This window comes from Erpetoichthys calabaricus, chromosome 13 (genome assembly GCF_900747795.2).
Source record: "Erpetoichthys calabaricus chromosome 13, fErpCal1.3, whole genome shotgun sequence".
In the NCBI taxonomy this organism is placed as follows: domain Eukaryota; kingdom Metazoa; phylum Chordata; class Cladistia; order Polypteriformes; family Polypteridae; genus Erpetoichthys; species Erpetoichthys calabaricus.
The window spans coordinates 109,138,085-109,165,877 of NC_041406.2; the positions used below are offsets into that span (position 1 = coordinate 109,138,085).

The 27,793-nt window shown below is 42.0% G+C and overlaps 1 protein-coding gene across 1 annotated transcript in view; it reads left to right on the forward strand.

Annotated features, from left to right (window-relative positions):
• The window catches only part of LOC114663796 (ATP-binding cassette sub-family A member 13-like), a 488,511-nt gene that overhangs the window by 165,699 nt on the left and 295,019 nt on the right, over window positions 1–27,793 (forward strand). The window contains exon 25 of the mRNA XM_028817717.2: window positions 24,772–25,012. Coding sequence (XP_028673550.2) covers window positions 24,772–25,012 — 241 coding nt within the window. The remainder of the gene's footprint in view (window positions 1–24,771; window positions 25,013–27,793) is intronic.

A 27,793-nucleotide genomic window follows, 5' to 3' on the forward strand; every position in this document is an offset into this window, starting at 1 on the left:
TAAGGTTTAATTAAGGTGAGAGAAAAACATTTTTGGGGTGTGGCGCAAAGTATGATCATTTTTGAAAGATTAGTATGAATGGTCACTGAACTTAGTTACTTGATTCATGGTAAGAAAATAAGAAATTAAGTAGTCAAAAACACAATCAACAGATGCCGTTTATTTACTTTGTCTTGAATAACATTTTTAAATAAAGTTTTTCATTTAACACTTCAATAAACTGAGAAAAAAAGTAGCTCAATTTTTCCTAAAATTGCACACACTATTTGTATTTTATAAGGTGCATTGTTTGGTGAACTGTCCAGTTTGAAATGCTTAATGCTACTGACTGACATCATGCAGCTTGTCTCAAGCTTTGGATATTTTACGGTGTTCTTATAGTTCTCACTGATCGAACAAACATGTCCTTCACACTACCATTTACTGTGGTAGTACGCAAAACAACGGTGTTGACGTATCACAGGGAGCTTTTGTTATAAAATATAAAAGGCATTTCCCACAACACCACCTACTGTCAAACAAACAGTGAATCAGTCAAAGTGAGACAACTGTATAAGAAAGGGGGGCAAGATGAGGGAATAACACATGGACACGCTTGTGAGGTGAAGGGACCCCAGCACTACTTTGAAATGTCAAAGTAGTGCTGTAACAGATGCAATGGAAGAATGTGACAATTTTCAGTGTGTTATGAAGGGAACCTCCTCAATCCCACTAACATGCCTTCCAATGAGGAAGCAGAGCCTGGGGACTCGGAGGTGGACTCCCCCATCTCTGGGACTGAGGTCACCGAGGTGGTCAAAAAACTCCTTGGTGGCAGGGCCCCGGGGGTGGATGAGATACACCCAGAGTTCCTCAAGGCTCTGGATGTTGTAGGACTGTCTTGGTTGACACGTCTCTACAACAGAGTCCTGGAGGGTGCATGGGAGTTTGCCCAACCAGTCTACATGTGTTTTGTGGACTTGGAAAAGGCGTTCGACCGTGTCCCTCGGGGAATCCTGTGGGGGGTGATCCCGGGAGTATGGGGCACTGGACCTCCTGATAAGGGCTGTTCGGCCCCTGTACAACCAGTGTCAGAGCTTGGTCCGCATTGCCGGCAGTAAGTCGAACCCGTTTCCAGTGAGAGTTGGAATCCACCAGGGCTGCCCTTTGTCACCAATTCTGTTCATAACTTTTATGGACAGAATTTCTAGGCCCAGCCAGGGTGTTGAGGGGGTCCGGTTTGGTGGACTCAGGATTGGGTCACTGCTTTTTGCAGATGATGTTGTCCTGTTTGCTTCATCAGGCCATGATCTTCAGCTCTCTCTGGATCGGTTCGTGTGAAGCGGCTGGGATGGGAATCAGCACCTCCAAATCCGAGACCATGGTCCTCAGCCGGAAAAGGGTGGAGTACCTTCTCAGGGTGGGAGGTGAGATCCTGCCCCAAGTGGAGGAGTTCAAGTATCTCGAGGTCTTGTTTACAAGTGAGGGAAGAATGGAGCGTGAGATCGACAGGCGGATCGGTGCGGCGTCCGCAGTGATGCGGGCACTGCATCGGTCTGTCGTGGTGAAAAAGGAGCCGAGCCGCAAGGCAAAGCTCTCAATTTACCAGTCGATCTATGTTCCTACCTTCACCTATGGTCATGAGCTATGGGTAGTGACCGAAAGAACGAGATCATGAATACAAGCGGCTGAAATGAGTTTCCTCCGTGGGGTGTCTGGGCTTTCCCTCAAAGATAGGGTGAGAAGCTCAATCATCCAGGAGGGGCTCAGAGTAGAGCCACTGCTCCTCTGCATCGAGATGAGTCAGATGAGGTGGCTCGGGCATCTGAGCAGGATGCCTCCTAGACGCCTCCCTGGTGAGGTGTTCCGGACACGTCCAACCGGGAGGAGGCCCCAGGGAAGACCCAGGACACGCTGGAGGGACTATGTCTCCCGGCTGGCCTGGGAACACCTCGGGATTCTCCCGAAAGAGCTGGAAGAAGTGGCCAAGGAGAGGGAAGTCTGGGCATCTCTGCTCAAGCTGCTGCCCCCGTGACCCAACCTCGGATAAGCGGAAGAGGATGGATGGATGGATGAAGGGAACAGAGTGAATAGGGTTGGCATATATATGTTGTATACTAAAAGCAATTTCCATACACATGGACAACCTGTGGGTGCTTCATCCAGAGTTCACTGTTATGGCATACATTGAATCTAAATCTGTAGCAGAGGTACAAAGAAGACTATTCATTAAGTTTAATGTGCCTCGACGAGGAAGAATTCCATCTTGTAACACTGTTTTACAGTGGCCCAACTAATTTCAAATTACTGGTAGTGTAAAGGACATGTCCTCACAGGTGGCACAGTGGTAGTGCTGCTGCTTTGCAGTAAGGAGACTGTGGAAGATTGTGGGTTTGCTTCCCGGTTCCTCCCTTTGTGGATAGCGCTTTGAGTACTGAGAAAAGCGCTATACAAATGTAATGAATTATTATTATTATTATGTTTGTTTGATTGCTGAAAATACAAAATTCAAGCTGGGATGAACTTGACTAATTTTACCACACAAGATTGGACAACCAATCACAAATACGTCACTGGGTGACAACCCACAGTTTAAGACAAACTGCTCAAGGCTAATTGTATGCACAGTAAATCTTTGGATAATAACGAGTAACAGATTAGAATAGACTAGGGGTTACGTATAATGCAGGGGTGTCAAATTCAAGGCCCACCTTTTTGAAGAAGTTTGCCTTATTATCATTTAAAATATGTTACACATGGCCTGCGATAATCGTTAAATTCTCAAAGACCGCTTTTAATTTGAGTTACATATATAGATTTTATTCATATATAATTCAGCCAGGTTACATTAACATCTGACATTAAATACAACTCCAGTGTCCACTTGTGTTTATCTGCACTGCACTTCACATCGCTGCTACTAACCTGTAGTTAAAATGGAAATGGGCTTCTAATGACCCAATAAGAAAAGGTGACATGCCACACTGACATAAAGAACTTTAGTGTTTTAGGATGATGCCAAAGACGTGATGATCGCATGAACAAAATGGTATCTCAGCTTCCCACATGACTCTGCTGCCACTACACCCACTTTTTAAAGCTTCTCAGGTTGGTGTCTGGGCTGACCACCCTTCCATGGCACTTGCCCTACACAATTCTTTTGTCTTTTCCACTGATGTGATTATTGTATTTGGATAGAAAACACGTTTGCATTTCCACTCCTGTTTAATTTGACGGCTATCTGTTTTTGACCAGGTCTGAATGTGGACTGTGTAATCCATCACCTGTTTTTTTTAATGTGGTCAAGTGCTGCAAATGAATGCTGGAGTAAACAGACTCTGCATTGATGTCATTTTTTCACTGCATGCTGATTTCCAGCCTGAGGCTGCTGGTAGCTTTCCTATCCAGCCAGCCAGATTATACGATTGTAATGACTAAAGAACTCGTGTGTCTTTTTTAGAAAAGAAAATATGAAGGTGATTGTCCGTTGATATATTCCAGCCCATGCTGGGTATATAAAATGTTATTTTTGTCCCTTAGTAAAAGTGAGTTTGACACCCCTGCTATAATTTGTCTATTATGCTCCATTCACACTGCAACTCAACTCCGATGTATTTACTCATATGTATGAGATCAGAACATTTCAAAGTTTTGTATGTGGTACTAAATGATTAAAAATATATGCAACTTGAACATAACCTGTGTTTGAAAACTTGAATCGGGATTGGCTGTAAATTTACCCTCACCAATTAATTTTACATCAGTGTTTATGCAACCTTCATTTTATGCCATAATGAAAGTCACAATAGATGTAAATATTGACTCAGCATGCAAAATATTGACTTTCAGTGGAAAGAAAGCAAAGTGTCAGACTTAAATAGGATTTGGGTTCTCTATTCCCAGCCAATACAGCCCAATTGCTACAGGTTGCTTCATGTGCATATTTTCCCAGGGAGTCTCGCAGATAGACATTGACATAAGTAATCAAACATTCTCCTTGGCATTTTGTAATTGTCAAATCACTGTTTTGCATCAAAACCCTCTGCTTCTCTGCCCAACCAGTTCTGGCTCCTCTCTCATGTACACAGGTGTCTATGTACTAATACAGTAGTGATAATTGCACTCAAAGTTACAGGTACAATATTTCTGTTCCTTGCCATCTTTTGCTGGAACCAATATTAATTTAGCACAGCAGTCAGCATGCTGTTTGTGTTCACAGTGGTCTATTAGCCTGCATCCCTCTTGCAGATTTGTTTATATTAATTATGTGCACTCAAGGCATATTCAGGATAGATATCTGGGCACACTCACATCAAATTTTGGAACACATGCAAAATTAATTTGAACTTGAATTTAATTGGTTTTATTTTGTTATGTACCAATACATGACTAATCTATATATATAATTCACTAAGCAGCCGCCAGCGCAAGCAAGACACCCATGAAGCACGCAGGACACAGCCACGCCCACCAACTCTAAGACCATTGGATACAACGACAACTCGCAGAGCCACACCCACCAACTCAGACGCAGCAACTCACAAAGCACTGCGTCATTGGATACAACGACAACTCGCAGAGCCACACCCACCAACTCGGACGCAGCAACTCACAAAACAGAGCGTCATTCGCGTTTGTCTATGTTACACTCCGCATGCACCTCTGAACTACGTTGACTTTTCATTATTCTTTTCGGTTACGACGCACGACCGCGTCCACCATCGTAAACTGTTTTACATGCCATGGTCTTAGAGTTGGTGGGCGGGTCTCTGTGAGTTGCTCTTGTGAGCAGGCACATGACCAGGCAGTGTGTATGCTTCGAGAATGAGGGTGAACGAGGCAGGACCATCTAAGAAGAGGCATGTTTGACGCGGATGTGAATCGCTGTATGCACCGTGTAAAACAGTTTGTGAGGGGTATCCCATGGTCTTAGAGTTGGTGGGCTGGTCTCTGTCAGTTGCTCTTGCAACCAGGCACATAACCAGGCAGTGTGTATGCTTCAAGTGCGAGGGTGGACGCGACAGGACCATCTAAGAAAAATCATGTTTGTCGCGGATGTGAATCGCTTAATGAGCGTGTGACGGCGGTCCTCCAATTGTCAGTCAGGGACAATTGTATGTTGCCCTCTCCAGAGTTCCATCTTTTCATTCACCTACAGTCGTATCCTCAAACCCACCCCATTTGGACAACTGTGTCTTTTAGGAAGTGTTCACCCATCAATACATAATTATGCGGCGTATGCTACGCCGTGGGTTGGCTAGTAAATGCATTAATGTCAGCCCTTAAAGCCCTCATTGTAGCAGTGGTCCTTAAATTCTGTCCTTGTGAGTCTGTGTTGTTGTTCCAGCCAAAATCACAATCAGTGATTCGTTTTTACCTCTTACCAATCTTTTTTCTCTTCTCTTATTCTGCATTCAGTAAAGCTCATTAATATGAATTTTATTTTTATAACACACTAGCCGTCCCCCACGGATCTACCCACTTAGTAGTGAAACAGGACAAACTTTAAAAATCAATTAACAAAAAGGTATCGCTAGCTAAGCGGAAGCAAGGTACGCTCCAAAATGCAGAGGTAGACCAACTCCCCACTCCTGACCTCACACTTCCTCCTCTCCTTGGTCCGCAGCCTCTGTCTTGGATTAGCGCAAATATATCGCTCCTACAAGTGAACTATGATTCTTAGTGCAATGAGAGAAGTCGTAAAATCAACCAGAATGTTCAAGCAAATTCTAGAAAAAAAACCAGATCTAAATCTGTTAAGTAGTTCTCTCGTTCGCAAGCTAAGCGGATATAAGGTACACCCCGAGGCTGGCATGTGAGTGGGGAGGGCCCCGTCCCCTCCCTTCGGCCCACAGCGTCTCTCAGATTCACGTAAATAATATGGTACCACAAGCAAACTATGAAACTTAGTGTGATGAGAGAAGTCGCAAAATCAACCAGAATGTTCAAGCAAATTATTGAAAAAAAACAACCTAAATCCTTTTAAGTAGTTCTCTCGTGAAAAGTGGACAGACATACAGACAGACAGGCGTTGGATTTTATATAGAGAGAGATTTACAAATATTTGGATTTTTACTATATCTTTAAATGCAAACATCCATTTTAATCTTACCCTGTTAATTTAGCTTTTTCTGTGTAGTTTGCTCTCTTAATGATTGTGTTCCAATAATGACAGGGAAATATCATTGAAAGATGACAGGGTGCAAAACCATTGGTGTGATTACTAATAAGAAATTGATTAAATAACCAGAATGCTTGGGACAGTTGATGAAAATCTTAAGAACCAAGTAAATAAAAAACACTAAATTATCCACATGTAACATACATAAATGTTTGGAACATTCTAATAAACATTCAACAAACTTTGTACTTACTGCATTGACTCTAAAACATAGAAAAAAGGAAATAATGTCATATGAATAATGAAGTTGGTTGAAAAAAAAAAAAAATACAATAACATGGGGTTCTCAGGCCCAAGTATGACAGCTACTCATACTAAAATATTGGCAATAAACCTCTGGCTTCAAAGACCAGCTTGTCTCCCAACTGCTTCTTTTAAATTATAGTAGTGAAAAAGTCCAATGGAGTATTTAGGATTGAGGTGGATTCAGGTAAAGATTCATTATTTTATGAAGTATGCACCAACAGAGGGGCTTATCAGGGATATTACTGTTTTAAATAAAGAAACGTTGAGGTCACCATTACAAATGGACTCAGTCTGCTGGATGTCCTTCATTCCAACAAGCTTAAGGGAGCCCTGTTATGTGGATTGCCAAATTCTCTATAACAAGACAAAGGAATATATCAAAGCAACAGTCTTAAGTAAGCTAGGTTCATTTGCATAGCACATTCAAGAAATGTATTAGTTTGCACAAATCAGCATACAGGTAAATGGTATAATCAATACAACTCTCTTAAATTTGAGGGTCTCAAAATAATTAAGCAGATTAAATGTCTTTGGCATGCATGTATATCTAAAGAGAATCTTCTTATATGTAAATCCTTATTACATGACAAAATAAAAAGCATCAATTGTCATTACCTTGTTGTTCTCTGAGTAACTGTGCTGGGTACAAATGGTGCAGAATGTCTCAGTTAAACAGAACAGACACAATCAGAAGCAATGCACAAAGAAATAACAAATCACACCAGGATTTTTTTGTTACCATGCTTTACAAACATTTAAAAAATATTAAAACATCTGATAACCAAATAATCATATTAAATCACAAAAATTAAATCCAATTTAGGGTTGTGGAGTCCTAAATACAAAATGAGAGTATTGGGCACAAAATAGGAACACAAAATGGAAACGTACTTGAGGACAGGAAAGTTACAAATGTGATTCGTCTTTAAGAAAGACGACAAAACGGATCCTGGCAATTACAGACCAATAAGCTTTACTTCTGTACCATCCAAAATGATGGAAACTATAATAAGAATAAGAAATAAATTAGAAAGGTACATAAATGTAAATTATGACGGGCAGTATAGGTTTATTAGTAGAAGATCTTGACAAACCAATTACAGTGGAACCTTGGTTTGCAAGCATAATTCGTTCCGGAAACGTGCTCGTAGTCCAAAGCACTCGTATATCAAAGTGAATTTCCCCATAAGAAATAATGGAAACTCAGATGATTTGTTCCACAACCCAAAACTATTCATATAAAAATGATTAATACAAAATATAAAGTAAAAAATACATAAAACAAATTAACTTGCAATTTACCTTTGAAAAGAATCATGGCTGGTGTGAGTGAGTTTCTAAACTCTTGTGGGATTGCACCCATCGGGACGACACGCGGAAGAGCGTCCCAAAGCAATCGCATTCTCCCAGCGCTGTAGCAGTTCTCCGTAAAAGCGAATCCGAAAAGATCGCGGACATGCTATAAGCGCCAGCCGTCAATGGATGATACAAGGAACAAGGAACATTATAAATGTGCAGGGCCCTGACTGACTGCTGTGTCTGTGTATAAATAACTGCGCTGTTGCTGTTTCAAGCTGAATAAAGCTTGTGTTGCTAAAGTACTGAGACTCAGCTTCGTGTTTTAGGGTGCAAGACGGGGACTCGCATGTCACAGTACACACGCGTGTGCGAGCACACACACACACACACACGAGCGCACACAGTCACAATGCTAATGCTGTAGTAAACACTATACGCTCGTATGGATGTTGACTATATGAGTGAGGCACGCCGACTCAGACGGAGAATAGGAGACGATTGCCCACAATCCCGCAGTGAGAGAGAGAGAGAACAACTATCAGCTCAGTTGTGATCACATGACGCTCAGCAGACAAAGCGTATACAGTACATACTACTCGTACTGCAAGACCTCGCTCGTTTATCAAGTGAAAATTTATTAAAAATTTTTGCTCGTCTTGCAAAACACTTGTAAACCAAGTTACTCGCAAACCGAGGTTCCACTGTATTATGATTTTGTTTGAGCAGGTTATTGCAGTAGTTGACAAAAGCAAAGCATATTTCGCATCGACTTTCAAAGAGTATTTGGTGTGGTTCCATAAAAAAACTCACACTGTTCCATTCCTTCTGAACCTGTGTGGTGCTGAGGTGTCACCCGTTGCATGGCTGCACTCAGGTCCTAATCTGGGATCCTGAGTTGGTTTGTCATGTGGTGGGTGCGGCAATGCGCTGTATCAGCGTGTGCTCCTAACCTCTCTCTCTCTCTGTCTCTCACAGTCAAATTTTATTCTGAAACTAGAAGTGATAGGCATCAACCTACAAAACTGGATCTCAAGGTGGTTAACCGTCAGGAGACAAAGAGTACAGATATCATCAGGGGAATCCCTCAGGGATTTGTCCTTGGGTTGTTGTTTTGTCTAATTTATATTAATGACCTTGATTCCAGTTTAGTTAGTAAACTTTTGACATTTGCGCATGATACTAAAAAAATTGGAGTAATAGCAGACACTGAGGAGGCAGCAAAAATAATTCAAGAAGACAGAAAGTCTTTAGAACTGGGTGAACACTTTGGAAATGTAGTGTACAGTTGCCCATTAACCTGCCACTCATTTCTTTAAGATGTTGGAGGCTGATAATACCTAATTCTTGAAATAATAAAATCATAAAAGCATGCGTGAAGTTGATAAGTTTGACTAATATAGTGTAGCTCACTTTTTACCTTTTTTATAGCAATTTTATATTAAAAGGTGTCATTTTTAACCTAAACATAGAAATTAAAATGTGCAATCTAATAGCAAAAAAAAAAAAACACAAAATGCACAAGGATATAATTTTAAGTTACTCTGGATTGGTGTCACATTTAAAGATCTTTGCTCTGTTTGTGTCTGACTAGATTGTCTAAACACAAAGCAAAAGACCATTTATTTACTGCTAAGTGAAACAAAACAGTATAATTTGCTCCCCAGGGTGCAATGACATTTCTTTCCCTCATATTGTAGCGGAGGTGTTTCACTAATATATCCTGCATCTACAGAGGCAATCATCTTTATTGATCCATACCACTGTGCCTACATGAAGTATATGGATGCTGAACCATAAAGTTCTGTACTGAGAGACACTAATGAACTTCTGTACCCAGATTAATCAAGTGCGACTGCTTGGCAAGACAACTGTATGCTGGTATGAACTAATAAATGATATTCTTACAAAACAAATAATACTTTGAATAAGTGGTTATATTGCATATGGCTTACTACATAGGGTAGGGTTAATGTTTAATAATGAAATCTCTTGATAAGGGTACCTTCCTCTCTGTACAATAATGTGTGTGATTTGGCTTCTTAAAAGTCTGGTTCAAGAGGCAGAACATCCCCACACAATTACACCTTTAAATACAGCACATTGTTTTCTCCATTTGTTCCTTGGGTTCCATCTTCCACACCCATGACACCTCCTGTGCAGCAGCACAGCCTTTGACACAACAGATGAGGCCTGTCCTGTAAAAGAGTGGCTCTTATGCACTTAGGCACAGTTTGCCATACCAGAGATCCAGCCGAGGTGTTTTGACAGAAGCCACCGTGAACCTAAGCACTGAAATCAGATAACACTTTCTCCATATAAACCAGCAAAAATCAAGCAGAAATACGTATGTGATGATCAGGAGATTTTGCTCATCCACCCATCTATCTATTATTAAACCTGCTTAATCCAGTTTGTAAACTGGAAGGGGTGCAAATCTGCCAAAGGGAACATTTATACACATCTACACTTAGGCCATTTAGAATTGCTAATTAAACCTAGTATGAACATCCTTTGTTTGTCGGAGATAGACCAAATATCAAGAGCAAAAAATACAAAGAGATGCACAGAGAAGGTGCAAACTCCACACTGACAGCACTGGGGCCAGAACGCAAATCTGATACTTTGAAACAATGAGATCACTTCACTAACCGCTGTGTCACTCACACACTGTGACTAATAATGTGTGCAGAGCAGACAGACATTGAAACAATTTCCAAGAGCCAAACTGCTTATAGTAATAGCAGCTATTTTCATCTACCAGACTGTTTCCAATCTGTTTACACACTTTTTTTTGCATATTTTATGGGCTTTTGCAGTTATAGTTAAAATCATCTTCTGTTGGACCCATGCTGTATTTTGGCACATTAATACACTGTGAGAGAGATTCCTACTGTTCTGAGCCCTGCTTCCCCCCCTCGTGCTGCACAATACCATTTAATTCCTACATGTAAAGTGTATTTCAGATTCTCGACAACATACTCAGCTATTTTTATGCGATAACGCCTTCCTTTATACACTGTTTTTAATTGAAATGCAGGCAATTCATGGTAGTCTGCTCATTCTGATTTCACAATGCTTTTCCAAGTCTGCTGGGACCCTCCTTTGAAAACTAAACACCATCGCTGGACTGATTTGAAACATTAGTCTGCTGTCATTTTCAATTAGCTTTCTACATGAATAGGCTCTATGTTGTTCTAAAAGGTTCTCCTTGGCATATCTTGTTATGAGAAATTTGACCCAAGATCAAAGTCAACATTTCCAGGTCTTATTTCCTGTTATGCAGTGAGATAGAAAGATAAATGCATTGCATTTAGTGCAGAGATCGTGAAGGTCTTTATGTATCCTTGGCTTTAAACTAAGAAATCAGGTAAAGACACAAAAAGGACATGTCATGGACTGATATTTATCACAAGGTAAGCACCGCTGGCATAATTGTCCAAAATCAGAGACTCAGTTCTTTACCATACTGACCTTTTTATTTTTTGGTATCACTATGGCACAGTACTTACAACTGTTACCTCCCAGCTTCAGTGGTGTTGGTTTAATTCCTGGCTGAGTAGAATTATCATGTACTTACCGTCTCCCATTGAGTTTTCCCCTGAGTTCTGGTCTCTGAGGTAGCTGACCACTAGTAAATCAAAAGGACTCTGCTCTGTTGGGCCCTTGAGCAAGACCCTTAACCTGCAATTGCTGAGCGCTTTGAGAACTGAGAAAAGCATTATATAAATGCAAAGAATTATTATTATTATTATTATTATTATTATTATTATACCACTTTGTCCTGCTGAGAGTCACTGTGGTAAAAGGTTGGGCAGAACAAAGCTAGTCTCTCTTTTCCCCAGTAATAATGTATGTTCAGGCTGTATAACTTGCATCTGGCCCCAGCCCAGCTCACAAACAATGAATTATTTGTCCATCATGCAAATTAAATCAATGCTTTTAGATCTGAGGGTGCTGATTCTCCTCTACACCCACCTGTGTAATAATCCATTGTCCATTGGAGATCACAAACAGGTGGTGCAAAAAAGCAGCATCAATAGACAGTCTAGATGTAACCCTCTTGGAGTAATCTCAACTCTGCTAATTCTTCTTTGTATGCTGTTCGTGAAAATTAAAAACAGTTAAAGAGATAATATGCACTCTAGGAAAGTACTAATCACCAAATTAAATAAATCTGACTTAAATTCAAGTGTGCAAATGCAAATCTTTGCAAATCAAGAGTCAAAATATTCTAACAATAGCATTTTTGTCCAGACTTCATCTACCCATGCAGCTTTGTCATTGCAAACTTCTGAAAGTTCCACAGATACCTCTAGAAATTAACACAAACCTATTAGATGCTTTTAATAAGTCTGAGTTAATTTCTAGAGCTTTGGGCAAAGTGGTGGCTCTGAGGCTAGAGATCCTCTACCTTAGTGGCTAGAGAGGTTGCTGGTTTGAACCCTGTAAACAGAAGAAGCGACTCTACTCTGTTGGGCCCCTGAGCAAGGGCCTTCACCTGCAATTGCTTTGCCCCTGGTATGACGTTCCAGCCCTGCAAGCCAGTCCTCCAACTTGGGGGTTGGTGGCAGGATCGGCACTCCAGCCACTGTAAAAAAGCTTAAAATTTTCCAGAGTGGTGCAGATGTGTCACCCACTTCCCTCAGGCCCCAATCCAGGTGGTTCGTTGAGTGGTGGGTGCAGTAAAGTGCTATTAGCACATGCTTGCAAACTTTATTAAATGCTTCTAGCACTGAGCAGGGCACTATACAAAACAATTTACAATACAATTTGTTTATGTATAGCCCAAAATCACACAAGAAGTGCCACAATGGGCTTTAACAGGCCCTGCCTTTTGACAGCCCCCCAGCCTTGACTCTCTAAGAAGACAAGGAAAAACTCCCAAAAAAACCCTTGTAGGGAAAAAAAAACATGGAGGAAACCTTGGGAAAGGCAGTTCAAAGAGAGACCCCTTTCCTGGTAGGTTGGGCATGCATTAGGTGTCAAAAAAAGGGGTAAATACAATACAATACAATACACAGAACAGAACACAAGTAATCCTCAATACAATATAATAGTGCAATATAGAAATATTACAAGTACAGAGCAGAATTCAATAGTAGATGATATCACAGAATACGATTTGGATTTGTTCAGAGTTCTGGAGACCTCAGCCATCAAGCTGCCTCCCCCTATTGGCCATTCCACAGCTGAGTCAGCGCTGGGCCAGCCAATCTGATGAAAGGACCCCTCTACCTCACGATTCCTGTGATCCTCCATCAGAGATGACTTTACATTAGGCAGGCAAAACAACTTGGCCGGTGGGCAGTGGCAACAAATGCCACATTTCAGTATTCTGAAGAGAAACAGAATAGGTGAGGGTTAGTAACAAATTATAACTATCATATTACTTATGTTTTAGTGCTAATGACCAACAACAGAGATGCAGTCTGTACAGTTAATCAACAGCTCTAGTCAGGGTATGCTAAACTGAAGTAGTGAGTCCTCAACTGGGATTTGAAAGCTGAGACTGAAGGGGCACCTCTTATAGTAGCAGGCAGACCATTCCAAAGTTTAGGGGCCCTGTAACTAAAAGCACAACCTCCCACTGTTATTTTATTAATCCCTGCAATCATAAGCATACCGACATCTTGAGATCTTAATGTACGCTCTGGTTTGTAAGTCATGATAAGTTCAGATAAGTAAGCCGGACCTTGGCCATTTAAGGCTTTACATGTTAAAAGGAGGATTTTGAAATCCGCCCTAAACTTAACCGGGAGCCAGTGTAACGATTTAAGAACTGGAGTTATGTGTTCATATTTTCTTGATCTTGTAATAATTCTTGCAGCAGCATTTTGGATTAACTGAAAGCTGTATAAAGAACAGTTTGAACATCCAGTGAACTCCGCTTTGCAATAGTCAATACTACTAGAAATAAATGCATGAATTAATTTCTCAGAATCCTGCTTATTTAGAAAATGCCTTAATTTCCCAACATTTTTAAGATGGAAGAAACATGATTTAGACAACTTTGTAATGTGCGCTTTAAATAACATACTAGAGTCCTAGATTGCGGGCTGATTCAGTAAAATTAATGGTGATTCCAACTGAGTTAAATGGTGACAAAATATTGTTGTGATCAGTGTAATTCCCTCCAATAATAAACTTCTCTGTCCCAGTACTTTGCCCTGCAGGACACCATATTTCAGTTCTGTGTATAATGATGGAGTACACACTACACCAGGGGTACTCAAAGTTTTTGAATGCCGGTCCACATTCAGTTCGCCACCAACCATCGGGGTCCGCTATAGCTAGGTTTACCGTATAGGTCTGTAGGACTGTAGGTGTAGGTCTGTAGGAGGCTAGTAATAGATTCAACACAAATGATAAAATTTTTACAGAAGACCAAGACATGCACAAAACATGGAAAACAATTCAAAAAAGTCACATGACTACTTGCAATTAACACACCAATTACAACAGTTAGTATGTAAATGATTGTCACTCAGTGTGAAGTGTGAAACTGTTGTTTCGATTTCATAATGGCAGCATAGTTCGGTGAGTAACCAGTCAGTGCAATTCTTATTGCATTCCTGAGGTTCTGGTCGGTAAATACACTTCGATGTTTCGTCTTGATAGTGTTCATAGTGGAGAACGCACACTCACAAGAATATGTTGAACCAAACATAGTGAGCACGGAAATCGCCAGTTTCTTTGCAGCAGGATACTGAGAATCTGGAACAAACTTTGACCAAAAAATTGTTATGCCGACTTCGTTCAATTTTGCTTTCAAAACGTGAGAAGCTTGCAAATCAGCTGCTTCCATTTGCAACAGTGACGGGTTTGAGTCCATTCACCGTCAGGCTGGACAATGAAAGGATCAGCAACAAACAAAAACACAGGCTTCAGTTTTCTGAAATCCTTAAAACGTTCATCAAACTCGACCTTCAAATGATGTAGAAATGTGGAAATCAACTGAAAACATGCCTGTTGATCAGCTGTCATGCAGCTCTTCAGGTTTGGGAAATGCAGCATCTTGCCACCTTCCAAGTCATTGATGAAAATGCTCAGTTTTGTTTCAAAGGCACAACATTTTTCTTGCAATTCGACAACGGTTTTGTCTGCACCCTGAAGTGACAAATTCAGTGTATTTATATGTCCCATAATATCAACAAGAAATGCCAGCAGTGCGACCTTGTCACTGTCTTGAATAAATGTTAAAAATTCTGCAGCTTCTTTGTATTCAAGGACTGCAGGAAGTCAGCTACATCTTCACGGAGATTCCAGAACCTTTCCAACACACGGCCCTTGCTTAACCATCTGACGTCATTGTGAAGCAGCAAATCTCCAAATTCTGCAGACATCTCTTCAAGAAAAGAACGAAACAGACGATGCTGCAGAGACGAATTACATCGTAAAAAATTCACTAATTTCACAAGAGTAGACATCACTTCCGCCAGTTCGTCACAAAGTTTTGAACAGAGGGCAGACTGATGAATGATGCAGTGATAAGCAACAAGGTTGGGCTGAAGTGCCTTCATACGAGTGACAAGTCCTCTATCTTTACCAGTCATTGCTGGTGCCCCGTCTGTTGTAAGGGAAACCATTTTTGTTACATCCAATCCAGCTGCGTGCATAAACTGCGATAATGCTGAAAACACGTCCTCACCGCGGGTCTGTTTTGCTAGCGGTAGTAATGTCAGAAAGTCTTCAACAAAATTATGGCCATCAAAAAATCTTGTGAACATACAGAGTTGAGACATGTCAGTTTTATCAGTGGATTCATCGCACGCGAGAGCAAACAATTTAGCCTGTTTAAGATCTGATATTAACTGACCACCGACCACATGTGAATTTCCCATTAGGATTAATAAAGTATCTATCTATCTATCTATCTATCTATCTATCTATCTATCTATCTATCTATCTATCTATCTATCTATCTATCTATCTATCTATCTATCTATCTATCTATCTATCTATCTATCTATTGTCAGAAAGGTCATCTGCACGACGACTAGCAGTATTGTCAGATAATGGTATCTGCTGAATCAGTTCAACACACTTTTTGTCGCTAAACAGAACCGAAGAAGCAGACATCATGCATTCTTTAACAACCTCTGCATCAGTAAATGCTTTCTTATGTCTGCCAAGAACCCAAACAATGCGTAGCGAAGCTTCTGTAACATTTGATTGTGTGGTGGTCGCTTTCGTCATCAGCGATGAACTCGCTACCAACGACGACTTAAGGACGTCGATCTTATGCGAACGGAGCTCTGACTTTGGTGGATAGTTCGCATTGTAAAAAAGACCAAAAAATGCCAGATGACCAAATGCAAATTTTATATGCCAAACAGTTTTCAAAAATGCCAGATTTCAGTTATTTGGCATAAAAAATACCAGTTGGCAACCCTGCTACAGAGTAAATAATAAAACAACAATAATTTTGGTGCTTTTATATTCGGACTTTTGACTTACGCAGAAGACAGTCGCGGTCCGCCAAAAACGTCTTGGCGGTCCGGATTGTGGACCGCGGTCCGCCGTTTGAGTACCCCTACACTACACAATATCTAAGTATCTTGTCTTAATCCTTGTCCCAAAATATCATGTGTGATATCTTACTTTTTACTTTTTCTCTCAATAGGTGCCTTCTGCACCTGTCATTGTCCACTTATATAGCTGCCACCTTCATGAACCATCATTACCTTTTATTCAATCCTGATAATGTTGCATGGAGGGTCTAATTTTTAACATGAGCAGCTGCTGTTACTGTTATTACCCACCACTGGATCATGGGGTCAGCGTCAGATACTTTTTGGTTATGACTTTTATGAACGCCTCAGTCATTGAGATTTTGGGGATTTATTTAGAGCCCATGTCCAAGACCTTCACCCATGATGTTGTGATAATCACATTTATATATCCTAAAATATTGCTATATGCTGTCAGCGAAAGGTTTACGTTGGACTTCTTCAGAAAACATATATCATGCAACACATTTTTCAGAAGTCCAGACGTTGATTTCACATGTCACCACTTCTGATCGTCCTAGGTTAGCAACCTACCTAGAAACTGTAAATATATTTTTGCATAATAATAGTGCCCACTAAAACCAAAAAAAAAAAATTGAAAAAAGTACACGACTTCAGAATGACAGCAAAGTCCATATTTATCAAGTGTCTCAGAATTAATCTTAAGAATTGTAGCAAAAGTCATACTTGTATAAGAATCTGTCCTACCTCAGTGTCCTACACATACTCCCAGCTAGGAGTGAGAGTTCACATTTAAGTATGAATGACGTCACGACACCTTGATGTACTAAGGCTTACACCACAAAGATGACAATAGTAATAATATTAATAATAATAATAATAATTTTTCTTGACTTCTTAAAGAGTCAAGGCTGGGGGGCTGTCAAAAGACAGGACCTGTTAAAGCCCATTGTGGCACTCCTTGTGTGATTTTGGGCTATACAAAAATAAACTGTATTGTATTATATTGTAATAATATTCAAAGAGGTCGTAGAAGAAGAAGAAGGAGGACAACATAATAAGGTAGAGGATATTGCTCTAAGCTGCTCATAATTGTTGTCACTTAGCAACAACATAAACAATAATAACTATAACGACTGAGACACACACACACTGAATGACAGGAAACAAGAAATCAGACACATTTATTTAACAATGACTGCTCCAGGGATTGTTTCTTGATTGTACCCCAAGATTGTTAGAATAGGCTTCAGCTTCCCTGCAAGTCTGCTGAGGATAAAGTGTTTTTAGAAAATTGGATGGACGGATGGATGATCCATAGTCATGCTTTCAGATGAATCACCTACCTACTGTTATGGCCACAAGAAGCACTTCGTGAAGTAACAGATGCTGAAACTAGCCACATCTATTCTTGTGCCGTCTCTGAAGTCGCGTTTACCCTTCCAGTGGTACAATCATTTTCCACTTCACCATGCCCTGCTTCTCTCACTGATTCCCTCTTTATCTTCTGCAGGACGATATATATCCTCTCCTCCTGCCTTCCTGAATCTTCTTGGGCTTGTAATGTTTAACACAAATGTTCCAGGGGTTTGTAGAATGTCAGAGCTCAGCATACCTGTGTGCCATTTCACTGTCAGTCACACATCCAGCCATGCCTATCATCAGCATAATTTGCTTGCTATTATAATACAGTTTGCATCAATGACTTCCCAATATGGTGGATCTTCCAGTCGTTTGGCAGAGTCCAGGTTGGCAGAGCGCAGAAGGGACGTTAATGGAAGACAGCTGTCAATCTTCTGATGTGCAGAGGGAGGAAAGGAGAGAACAACATTGTCACATAGTAGCACCCTCTGAATTGGTGGAGAATTACCATTTTCTAAGCCCTTAAACTGTCTCCCATGCGCACACGCGTGACAGTATTGATACTATGATATAACTTCCAATTCATGCATGTGTAGCAATGCACAGTTGGGCAAATAATGTTTATGTGCATGCCAATTTTCATGAAGGCAGCTTGCTTTAATATTGTCTCACATGGCGTGGCAGGGAAATGTATAAATCTGCGCATTACCTCACATGTTGTAAGGGCATTTAAAGTTTGGTACAAAATTTAAGAAATGGTTGGTTATAACTAAATCAATATCTTTTTATTGTTTGTTGTTGTCTAGTATTTCTAAAACATTCTGCCTTTCCTGGGATGTGCATACTGGTCACCATCTACTCACAAGCTCGACTAAATCTTGTTGAAATTAGGAATCATTTCCTAAAGTGGGAAAACTGATCAAATAGTTTACTCTTAATAATAGGACCAAATCTGTGTCACTCTGAGATTTTGAATCAGTTAGAACTGTTTTCCTTCTTTGAGACTCTTGATAAATACAGCCAAAGATGTAAAAAAAACAATGACAAAAACAAGTTCTCCACTAAAAAAATCCTACAAAGACGGAACATCCCAGAATGCAAAAAACCCCCATTAAAATAGCTTGCATTTATAATATTGAATGAATGAATGAATGAATGAACATGTTTAGGTATACTATATAAGGTAGAACAGGATTGGATCTGGTTGCATCTGGTAAAACCTTGAGTAAGCAGACATCGATTCAGAATCTATATATATAATTCACTAAGCTAGAAGACAAGTAGCCAACCATGGAAAGCACACCGGAAGGGGCGTGGATTCACTAAGCCGCCAACAAGTAAGATACCCATGGCGCACGCAGAAAGGAGCCACGCCCACCAACTCTAAGACCATTGGATGCGACGACAACTCGCAGAGCCACGCCCACCAACTTGGACGCGACGCCTCGGAAAACATGCCGTCATTTCTGTTTGTCTGTGCCACAGTCCACATGCAGCTCTGAGCCACGTTAACTTTTCATTAGTCAACCTCAGTGGAACCTTGGTTCACACAGAGGCAGCGCCAGAGAGAGACAGAGGCACACACAGGCAGCGCGAGAGAGAGAGCCGCGCACACACAGGCAGCGCGACAGAGAGACAGAGGCACAGACAGGCAGCCCGAGAGAGAGACAGAGGCACACACAGGCAGCCTGAGAGAGAGAGAGACGCGCACACACAGGCAGCGCCACAGAGAGAGCCGCGCAATCCTTTAAAACTGAGGTTAAAACACAATGAAGGAAGCAGTCTTTAAAAACCAATAAGCCCTGTGCCTCTTTTTCATTAGCGTCTCACCTGCTTCACCGCCCTGCAACAGTCGAGACGCTTTCTCAGCAGCTGACCTTCTCTGTGCCTGACTCCACTACTGTCAGTCGCCTGATTAAAAATGGTGAACTCCTGCAATGTTACTATCTTGGTTGGCTTTTAAATAAAGTTCGGATTTGTTCAAATGTTCCTTTTTCCCCCTGTGCTTAAAACTCATTTAAAAAAAAAGTGTTTATACAACTGCTGCAATGTTACAGAGAGAGAGAGAGCTCCCGTGCTTCTGAGAGACAGAGGGGGAGGGGGCTAGCGTGCTGCTGAGAGAGACGGTTGGAGTCTCCCGTGCTGCTGAGAGAGAGAGAGAGAGAGAAAGGCTCGTGTGCTGCTGAGAGAGAGAGAGAGCATGCAGCTGAGCAGGAAGCCTGGGTGTTTATGTCAGTGTTATTCAATGTTTTTACTATTACACTGTGCATTCTATGGTGTAATGATTAACTATATTTGTGCTTAAAAATCTTTAAAAAAATATATTTAGATAGATAGATAGATAGATAGATAGATAGATAGATAGATAGATAGATAGATAGATAGATAGATAGATAGATAGATAGATAGATAGACATACAGTTCGTATGGTCTGGAATGGATTAATTGTATTTACATACAATCCTATGGAGGAAATTGCTTTGGTTCACGACCAAATCGGTTTACGACCAGAGGTTTGGAACGAATTATGGTCGTGAACCGAGGTTCCACTGTATATTGACTCTAGAAAACATGATCAGCAAGTCTTTGATAGGCTGCAACAAAATGATGAAAGAACGGGCACATTTTTTTCTCACAAGCTGGGTGGATGTGTGTTAGTTAATTAGTTACTCGAAGGATTTCAAGATTTAATATGCACAAGTGGTAACCCTGCAAAAGCAGCCCAAACCAGAAAAGACGGCTGGCAAAAAGTGGCTGACAAATTAAACGTGTGTGCATTGCACTTACTGAAAGCGGCGTTACAGATTTTGCAAATGTTCATTTTTTCTCTCTGCTTAAAAAACATGATTATGCGGCGTATACTACGCCGCGGGTTGGTATGCAGCGTGTAAAACAGTTTGTTTGTTGTGTATAATTTGCCTTTTACTTTAACACGAAGACAATTTCCTGTTAGATTTGCCTTTGCGATGACAATTGATAAGGCACAGGGCCAAACTTTCAAAAAGAAAACCAGTTTTCAGTCACGGACAGTTGTATGTTGCTCTCTCCAGAGTTCCATCTTTTCATTCACTTACTGGTATGCCTGCAGGAACACGTGCAGCGAGTGAGCGAGCGAGAGCGAGCGACACACACAAGCATACAGGCGCGCGAGAGAGAAAGCGCTGGACGCATAAGAATAATAATACTTCATTATATTGATATACCAGTGTTTTCAGTATTCAAAGCGCTATCCACACAGGGAGAAACCGGGAAGCGAACCCAAAACCTTCCACAGTCTCCTTACTGCAAAACAGTAGCACTACCATTGCGCTACAAGGCAGTTAAAGAATGCACCGGCCTCGATTTTGTTTTCACTTCTGTTTACGGCGATCGGATCATAGCGTGCATTGTTGCAATGTTACTTTTCTTGGTGGCTTATTACATTACGGATGTTCCATCCATCCATTGTCTCCCGCTTATCCGAGGTCGGGTCGCGGGGGCAGCAGCTTGAGCAGAGATGCCCAGACTTCCCTCTCCCCGGCCACTTCTTCTAGCTCTTCCGGGAGAATCCCAAGGCGTTCCCAGGCCAGTCGAGAGACATAGTCCCTCCAGCGTGTCCTGGGTCTTCCCCGGGGCCTCCTCCCGGTTGGACGTGCCCGGAACACCTCACCAGGGAGGCGTCCAGGAGGCATCCTGATCAGATGCCCGAGCCACCTCATCTGACTCCTCTCGATGCGGAGGAGCAGCGGCTCTACTCTGAGCCCCTCCCGGATGACTGAGCTTCTCACCCTATCTTTAAGGGAAAGCCCAGACACCCTGCGGAGGAAACTCATTTCAGCCGCTTGTATTCGCGATCTCGTTCTTTCTGTCACTACCCATAGCTCATGACCATAGGTGAGGGTAGGAACATAGATCGACTGGTAAATTGAGAGCTTCGCCTTGCGGCTCAGCTCCTTTTTCACCACGACAGACCGATGCAATGCCCGCATTACTGCGGATGCCGCACCGATCCGCCTGTCGATCTCACGCTCCATTCTTCCCTCACTCGTGAACAAGACCCCGAGATACTTGAACTCCTCCACTTGGGGCAGGATCTCGCTACCAACCCTGAGAGGGCACTCCACCCTTTTCCGGCTGAGGACCATGGTCTCGGATTTGGAGGTGCTGATTCTCATCCCAGCCGCTTCACACTCGGCTGCGAACCGATCCAGAGAGAGCTGAAGATCACGGCCTGATGAAGCAAACAGGACAACATCATCTGCAAAAAGCAGTGACCCAATCCTGAGCCCACCAAACTGGACCCCCTCAACACCCTGGCTATGCCTAGAAATTCTGTCCATAAAAGATATGAACAGAATCGGTGACAAAGGGCAGCCCTGGCGGAGTCCAACTCTCACTGGAAACGGGTTTGACTTACTGCCGGCAATGCGGACCAAGCTCTGGCACCGATCGTAGAGGGACTGAACAGCCCTTATCAGGGGGGCCGGTACCCCATACTCTCGGAGTACCCCCCACAGGATTCCCCGAGGGACACGGTCGAATGCCTTTTCTAAGTCCACAAAACACATGTAGACTGGTTGGGCAAACTCCCATGCACCCTCCAGGACCCTGCTAAGGGTATAGAGCTGGTCCACTGTTCCGCGACCAGGACGAAAACCACACTGTTCCTCCTGAATCCGAGGCTCGACTATCCGACGGACCCTCCTCTCCAGGACCCCTGAATAGACTTTTCCAGGGAGGCTGAGGAGTGTGATCCCTCTGTAGTTGGAACACACCCTCCGATCCCCCTTCTTAAAGAGGGGGACCACCACCCCGGTCTGCCAATCCAGAGGCACTGTCCCTGATGTCCATGCGATGTTGCAGAGGCGTGTCAGCCAAGACAGTCCTACAACATCCAGAGCCTTGAGGAACTCCGGGCGTATCTCATCCACCCCCGGGGCCCTACCACCAAGGAGTTTTTTGACCACCTCGGTGACCTCAGTCCCAGAGATGGGGGAACCCACCTCTGAGTCTCCAGGCTCTGCTTCCTCATTGGAAGGCATGTTAATGGGATTGAGGAGGTCTTCGAAGTATTCCCCCCACCGACCCACAACATCCCGAGTCGAGGTCAGCAGCGCACCATCCCCACCATATACAGTGTTGACACTGCACTGCTTCCCCTTCCTGAGACGCCGGATGGTGGACCAGAATCTCCTCGAAGCTGTCCGAAAGTCATTCTCCATGGCCTCCCCAAACTCCTCCCACGCCCGAGTTTTTGCCTCAGTAACCACCAAAGCCGCATTCTGCTTGGCCTGCCGGTACCTATCAGCTGCCTCCGGGGTCCCACAGGACAAAAGGGTCCTGTAGGACTCCTTCTTCAGCTTGACGGCATCCTTCACCGCCGGTGTCCACCAGCGGGTTCGGGGATTGCCGCCACGACAGGCACCGACCACCTTATGGCCACAGCTCCGGTCAGCTGCCTCATCAATAGAGGCACGGAACATGGCCCATTCGGACTCAATGTCCCCCACCTCCCTCGGGATGTGGTCGAAGTTCTGCCGGAGGTGGGAGTTGAAGCTACTTCTGACAGGGGGCTCTGCCAGACGTTCCCAGCAGACTCTCACAACACGTTTGGGCCTACCACGCCTGACCGGCATCCTCCCCCACCATCGAAGCCAACTCACCACCAGGTGGTGATCAGTTGACAGCTCCGCCCCTCTCTTCACCCGAGTGTCCAAGACATGTGGCCGCAAGTCCGACGACACGACCACAAAGTCGATCATCGAACTGAGGCCTAGGGTGTCCTGGTGCCAAGTGCACATATGAACACCCCTATGCTTGAACATGGTGTTCGTTATGGACAATCCGTGACGAGCACAGAAGTCCAATAACAAAACACCGCTCGGGTTCAGATCAGGGGGGCCATTCCTCCCAATCACGCCCTTCCAGGTCTCACTGTCATTGCCCACGTGAGCATTGAAGTCTCCCAGCAGAACGAGGGAGTCCCCAGAAGGTATGCCCTCTAGCACCCCCTCCAGGGACTCCAAAAAGGGTGTTTCACATGTTAATTTTTTTCCCTGTGCTTAAAAGACATTAAAAAAGTGTTTCTCAACTGTGACTCCGGAACAACTCAGTACGCAAGCTATATTAAGCGTCAACAACGAAGACTCGCTACATCTTAATGAACAAGTGCTGAAACTTATCCCTACCGACGAATTAACTTTCACCAGCGTGGCCTCCATCGTCACAGACGATCCCGCTTTCAGTCACGGACAATTGTATGTTGCTCTCTCCAGAGGTCCATCTTTTCATTCATTCACAGTGGTATCCACAAACCCACCCCATTTGGACAACTGTGTCGTTCAGCAAGTGTTCACCCATCAATACAAAATTATGCGGCGTATGTTATGCCGCGGGTTGTCTAGTTCTAATGTAATATGAAAGCACCTAGTTATCCGGAGGAGGACCAGTTCTGGTCTAAGACTCCAACTAACTGCTGAGCTCCTCACTCCTGTCATAATTGGTGGGGTTTACTACTTACATAAGTAACTTAATTTGTGCCTTTTGCTACAGTATTCACATCCAATATAAATCCAATTGTGATGACCAGAATAAACAATATAGTAGATGATGGTTAGGTTATGAGAAATCAAGTTCTGCTGCAAAACCCCCAAAAAAATGATGAAAGTTAATGGATGGGCACAATCACACATGTACATAATGTAACAGTGTGTCTTCATTCTGTGGGAGGAAACATGAGTCCCTTAAATAAAATTGTAAGAAAAAGGGAAGGACACTGACACTCCATACAGAGGACACTTCATGTAGAAATCCAAATGACGTCCACACCCAGTAAGCCAGCTGAATTATTCTAATACCATCTGAAATTGAAATAAAGTGCTACAGTTCTCAAACTTCATAAGCTGCAGTCAATGTAAAAAGTAAAAGGTAGACGTTAACACCAAATGATGAAAGAAAGCTGAATTGATAGACTCAGAGCTACAAAAGGTGCAGGTTAAGGTCAAAAGCAAGAAAAGGACAATCCCTACGCAGAACACAGAATTTTTAACATTACACACTGACACATCACTTTCATTTATTTATATTCAAAATCATTTGAGTACAAGTAAGTAAAATGTTTTAATATTTTGAAAGGATTTTTATGATATGTTTGCTAACAAAATGCCGCTGTAATTCCATCGAGATTTGCTGAAATGTGCAGGAATCATAATTGCTCATTAATCTCCCTTCTTCTGTCTGCTTTGTCTCTTGCAGCCTTGACAGGCATCAGAAGAGAGACTGGAGTGAGACGGATTCTCAGGCAGATCACCGCACTACTGATCAAGCGTTTCCACCATAGCAGAAGAGACTGGAAAGGGGCCATTGCTAACATTTTGCTACCAGTTCTGTTTGTTACCATGGCGATGGCTCTGTTCACAGTAAAGCCCCTTGTCATCGATTACCCGTCACTGAGGCTCACCCCCCAGTTATACAACAGCAGCAATCTCTTCTTCAGGTATATCACTTCACTTGACTTACAGGTGATGGAGAGTGAATGAAGTTAGATCAAGCGTAAAAAGTTATAAATGACAGATGCAAAGAATTACTTTAATAGAATTGAACTGATTTAATAACAGTCTGGATAGGTAGCTTCTTGGCCCTGTCTGTGTTGTGAGTCCTGGTTTGCTTTTTAAACATCTTTGATGTAACCATATTATTCCTGTGACCTTGCGTTAAAATAAAGACACTGTTCCTTTGGCATGGTAACTAGGAAGGGCATCCAGCCATAACAATATCTGCTCCAATAGCCTCAAAATCTGAGGGCCAACCTGGGTGAACCCCCGGAAATGGCCATTAAGTTGTCAGTGAGAGAGAGAAAGAGATGTGTATGTTAAATGAACTCATAAAATCAACCACTGCAGAGCCACTAACCATATTAATACACCTACGTATCCAGAGAACACGTTCCCCTGCATCATAATTACTTCTAGCCCCTCAATGACAGTCACAATCTTTTTAAACGTATAACCATAGCCTTGGTAGTCCTTGGCAGAAGTACTTTGCTTTTTGTTGGCCCCATGAATTGCAAACTTGGAAACTAGTTCACCAACCCTGTCATTTTTAGTATACTCTGATTTAGCCTTTTTATTCAAAAATGTAACATTTAGGACACAGATGAGATTGATCACCTGACCTATACCTGAACTAAGTGTCTTTGTTTTGTAATTTAAAGGCAGTTAAACAGGACAAATAAATAGTCTTTAACTCTCTCCAGATGAAATGCAGAAAATAAATCTCAACTAGATATAAATATCCATCCATCTATCTATCAATGGAGTAGATAAAACTGTGATGCACCGCTGCCTGTCCTAATGCAGCACCCAGCTTCACATGGGACAAGAACTTTTTTTTAACTTCACTAAATGGTGAGACAAGAGCAACCAGATATTTCCAGTATTCAACTTTCCAGTTTTATGTGAAAAAAAAAAGAAACATTAAATAATTCTGTGCTTCCTTTTAAATCAATTCTTTCCTATGAGTAAGATGAGAGCTTTCCTTAAAGAAAGGCCACAGGAAAACCATTACACCAACAGAAAACATGACATTCTACTGACAGTTTTCCAAAACTGACTAAACTTTGCTTTGAAGTGAAATGACTCCTTAATACATTTTATTTGCCAATTCAACTTCAGAGGCATCTGAGGAAAGATTAAGTGAATAAACCCACTGAGTACACCAAACAAGCAAAGTTTAGTCTGCAGTATCTAAAACACCACTTCGCCCAGTTATATTCACTATACTATCCATCCCCCGTGGCTTTGCCCGCGTATTAGTGAAACAGGACAGTGAGGAGGGCCCCGCTCAGCTCTCTACTCCTGACGTCACTCTTCCCCATCCCCTCGGCCTGCAGCCTGTCTCAGATTAGCGCAAGCAAGCGAACTATGATTCTTAGCGCAATGAGAGAAGTCGCAAAATCAACCGAAATGTTCAAGCAAATTATAGAAAAAAAAAAAGATCTAAATCCGTTAAGTAGTTCGCTTGTTTGATAACTAAGCAGAGTTAAGGTTACGCTCCGAGGCAGACGCCTGAATGAGGAGGGCCCCGCTACCTTCCCCGCAGCCCGATGAGTCTCTCTTGGATTCGCACTAATAAATCGGTACCGCAAGTGAACTATGATACTTAGTGCGATGAGAAAGTCGCAAAATCAACGGAATGTTCAAGCAAATTATAGAAAAAAACCTGATCTAAATCCATTAAGTAGTTCTCTTGTGAAAAGCAGACAGACATACAAACGGGTCTAAAAAACTGTAAGAAATTTCACAGTTGAACCACGAAATTTTTAAAAACGTTTCTTAGCGAGCACCTATGGGCCATGGGTAACCTGCATTCCAAATTTTAAATCCCAAGTCCTCATGGTTTGGGAGATTTCGTGATGAGTGAGTTAGTGGTATTTGGCTTTTATATATATAGATACTGTATACACATACATGTATGTGTGTGTGTGTGTGTTATATTTGTTATAAAAAATATAGAAAAACTGTTGGCCTGTCAGGTATGTTTTTCTGTAAACATGATTAACATGGGTACAATGTGTGCAAGCCCACTGCTTATCGTGACAACTGAGGGCAGAGGGGAGTTACTAACATTTGGTCATATGACAAACCAGCAGTAGATTGTAGATCCTATTTAAAGGAGTGGGAGTTGGTGGAGGAAAGTTAGGGGGTCATAGGTTTTCTTCTGGATTGATAACTTTTGGGCTGTAGAAGAAACAGGTAGGCACATCATGTCCCTGACACCAACTGTAACCTTTCGTGTAGCCACATTCCTGATGGTCTATCTATCTATCTATCTATCTATCTATCTATCTATCTATCTATCTATCTATCTATCTATCTATCTATCTATCTATCTATCTATCTATCTATCTATCTATCTATCTATCTATCTATCTATCTATCTATCTACACTGCCTATAAATTGAAGTTTTCCTATTTATGGTTATATAATATTGAAACGCGGTAACCTGGCTTGTACTACATACAGTAAGTACTCAGATTTAAATACAGAGTAAACACAGTGCTATAATCTCAAAAGCAATACAGATTTGTGCTCTTCATTTAGCTCTTTTCTTTTTGCTTAAGAATATTTAAGGGAATCACTAAGATGTAAGTTCAGTAAATATATTGGCTACTTAGTAGATTTTACAAATATTAATAACTTATTTGATGACAACAAGCTTATACTTATGAGAATAAATAAAAATATTCAACAATTTTAATGAAATAATGTTTACTCA